The sequence below is a fragment of the Eptatretus burgeri genome, chromosome 9 (genome assembly GCF_056783735.1).
Source record: "Eptatretus burgeri isolate ZD-2024b chromosome 9, Ebu_testis_v1, whole genome shotgun sequence".
NCBI lineage: Eukaryota > Metazoa > Chordata > Myxini > Myxiniformes > Myxinidae > Eptatretus > Eptatretus burgeri.
Window position 1 is genome coordinate 37,101,928 of NC_140969.1, and position 3,337 is coordinate 37,105,264.

Genomic DNA, 3,337 nt, shown 5'->3' on the forward strand with positions numbered 1-3,337 from the left:
GCTACTTATAAGCTACTCATAAGTCGAAACACGTCGCGGTAATGTCTTTTTTACGCGAAACTTATTTCTAACTTATGTTTGACGTGCTTTGAACCAATTCTTTACGTAGTCCCAACACACATCGACGTATGTAGACGTATTCCAATGACGTCTTCCGGTCGACAAAAAAAAAAAAATTAACGTGTTTTTAGTTTACAACTGCCATATAAAGACGTGTTCCCAGCAGTTTTGGGAATTGGTATATAAAAATGGTGCTCATAAAAGGGGAACCCAACAGTGTTTTCGAGTCCTTTTTGAGTTGATGTCCATGTCAGCAGTAACAGTATCAGTATCAGTATTAGTATTAGTATTAGTAGTAGTTTGTTCATGTTGGCAGTAGTAGGTGAGTGTGAGGGGAGGGTGTGGGTTATGATGGATCGTCCTTGCGTCCGCGTGTCCACGGGTAGGAGACATCTTTTCACCATTGTTCGAAGTTCTTCGCGGCTAATTTTTTATGGGGCTTTTTCAACAATGAGCTATAGCTTGTTTTTACGATTTAGGTCTATTCATAACGGGTTGGACAAATGCACAATGAACTAATAATGTGCATAGAGCGCTTTGATTACTTATAGATACGACATACCAACGAATAATTATCGTGTAGCCGGCGTTCACAAACTATGCCCAACGATAGCCTAACTTATCCATATCGTGCGGCAGTTTATCTTTGCCGGTGACGTGGGGTTTGCTATTCATAGGCTGCCACTCAACGATTTAAATGGCTGCATCTCCACTATTGAAAGTAGACGCTTGCGCTCAACAATTGGATTTTTTTTTTACACTAAACGACTTTTAAACGGTACCACTCAGCTATTTTCATTGTTTGCAATGAACGATTTAAATTGCTGTCACTCGCCTTTGTTTTTTGACGCTGGGGTTTGGAAATTTGAAGCGTTTCTTCTGAACGTGTTAAAACGCTCAAACTCGACTATTTTAAATAGACGCTGCCGATGGACAATTGGAATCATAGCCAAGCTAGACATCGAAGTGTGAACATCCTCGTCATGCCGAAGAAAAGTTTGAAGAATGCTGCAAATAAGTGTCCTGGCCGTGGCCGTGGACGCTGACGCAAGGACGATCCATTATATCGACGTCTTTCAGCCTATGAGTAACTTAAAAGTAACGTCTGTCGATGTGTGGCAACGATCGCGTAACGTGCCAACAACACGTTAATCATAGGTTAGAAATAAGTTTCGGGTACGCTAAACATTACCTCGGCGTGTCTCAACTTATGATTAACTTACAATTAGCATGTGTTGACATCTGTCAACGATCGCAGACCGTGCATACAACTTGTGGCCAGCGTAGCGGAACGTGTGAGTAATACGCCGGCATACGTCGTGAAATTTCAAGCATGAAAAAATTTGAGGACAACCAAAAAGTACAACGTTTAAAGCCAACGTACAACGACGTATGGCAGTGTTTTTCAGCGTGCTCTCAATGTTATCAAAACTTACCCATAACGTATTCAACGTGTGCCAGCGTTTTAGAAAAAAAATTCAAAAATCGGCATACGTTGGCTAAAACGTCAAGGTATGACCAGGCCTTTAGATTGCAACCTTGCGCGCTTTTACAACTGCAAACTCTTCAATTACGGAACTGAAGTCCAGTTCTCGGAGCAAATCACTTTCAATGCCGAAAAGGGCCAACGCACCAAGACGCTGTTGATGCATGGTAGAACGCTTCACATCTTTGATTCTCTTTTGCTGCGAAAATGAGCGTTCTCCTGAACAATTGGTGGCCATCAGTGCTAAGTATATTCGGAGAGCCACTACAGTGTTTGGAAAGGCTGCATTAACTCCAGTGGTGTGCAGCAGCGCAAACATATGCTGTGCACACCCTGTTGAGGGGGAACTTGAGGGCAGTTTGTTTTTATACCAGCAAATAAACTGACCGAACTCTGATGCAAAATCAGTATTCAGATGCTTGTGATACACACTGACAAGCCCTGTAATAGCAGTGTTGATATCCTCGTCGGTCATAGAGTCAAAATCTGTCAGAACGCCAAACCGCTGCAGCACTACAGAATACGCCTCTGTGCGTTTCTGCAATGCACTTGGCAGTTGGTCAATGATGACATAAAATGAATTAATTTTGAATTTTTGTTGGCCCGTCATCCCTTCTGTGGCATCAGTAGCATTTCCATCATTATCACGCTTCTTACGCTTGGGCATTCGCCGACTTTCGGTTTTGTAAGTGCTGTTGCCGCAGTAATCACATGCTTGTTGCTCATAGAAATCAAAATTTTCTCTGCGCGCATGTAAAAACTCATTCAAACTCTTCAGCAGACAAATAGCCGGTGCTAATTCTATGGTGGCACTTTGCAACAACTTGTTGCAGCAGTTGAAGCACTGCAAAATATCATTCCAAAGTTCACACATCAGGGCAACTTCTATGGTGTCCATCTTTTTTGCTAAAGAATCCACCTCATTTTGTGTCTCCCTGTTCTGATTTTCATCTGCAGAGATCTCTTCGAGAGCATTCTGGAACTGGCGGTAACCACGGAACAGAGCTTCAGTGGCATCAGCTCGGGCAGACCACCGGGTATCTGATGGGTGTTTCGAAACAAGGCACCCAGGTTGCTGTTCCACATGGGTCTGCAGGACACCCCAACGGTGCGTGGATGCCACAAAGAATGCATACAGGCGCTGCAAAACCCCCAAAAATGAAACCGCTTCAATGCAACAATCCACTGCGGACTGACCAACTCGGTTCAAAGAGTGACCTACACAGGGAATGTAATCAACCAAACTGTTCTTGTCTTCAAAATTTGCTGCATACCATTGTACTTTCCCGACATATTACAAGCATTGTCATACATCTGACCGTGGCAATTGTCAAAGTCGATGCCATGGTCCTTCAAGTATTGGAGAGGAGTATCAGCAAGATTCTGACCTGTATGACTAGAGATACTAATGAACGTGAGGCAACGCTCGACAGGCTTGTAATCTGTCACGTTGACGTAGCGGAGGATGATAGTGAGCTGGTCCGTATGGGCAATGTCTGGTGTGGAGTCCACTGAAACGGAGAAATACCGCGACTTCGAAATCTCATCCTTGATGCGACCAAGTACTTGCTTGCCCATCGTAGCAATTAATTATTCGCAGATTGCTTTTGACAAATAAGACGTTTGACCGCGACCCCGATTGGCATGGTAATGGATGTGCTGGGACAAAAACTGATCAAACTGGCCAATCAACTCCAAAATGCCCAAGTAATTACCATTGCTGCTGGAGCCAACAACTTAGTTACTACCTCGAAACGACTGACCCCTCTCGCAAAGAAAAGTAATTGTGGC

The 3,337-nt window shown here is 43.7% G+C and overlaps 1 protein-coding gene across 1 annotated transcript; it reads right to left on the reverse strand.

Annotated features, from left to right (window-relative positions):
• Positions 1 to 1,586: 1,586 nt before the first annotated feature.
• On the reverse strand, positions 1,587 to 3,124 carry LOC147019915 (zinc finger MYM-type protein 1-like). Its single transcript, XM_085893769.1, has 2 exons — positions 2,866 to 3,124; positions 1,587 to 2,764 (listed from the first exon to the last, which is right to left on the reverse strand). The coding sequence occupies exons 1-2, from the start codon at positions 3,122 to 3,124 to the stop codon at positions 1,587 to 1,589; spliced, it is 1,437 nt and encodes a 478-aa protein (XP_085749895.1).
• Between the last annotated feature and the right edge of the window lie 213 nt (positions 3,125 to 3,337).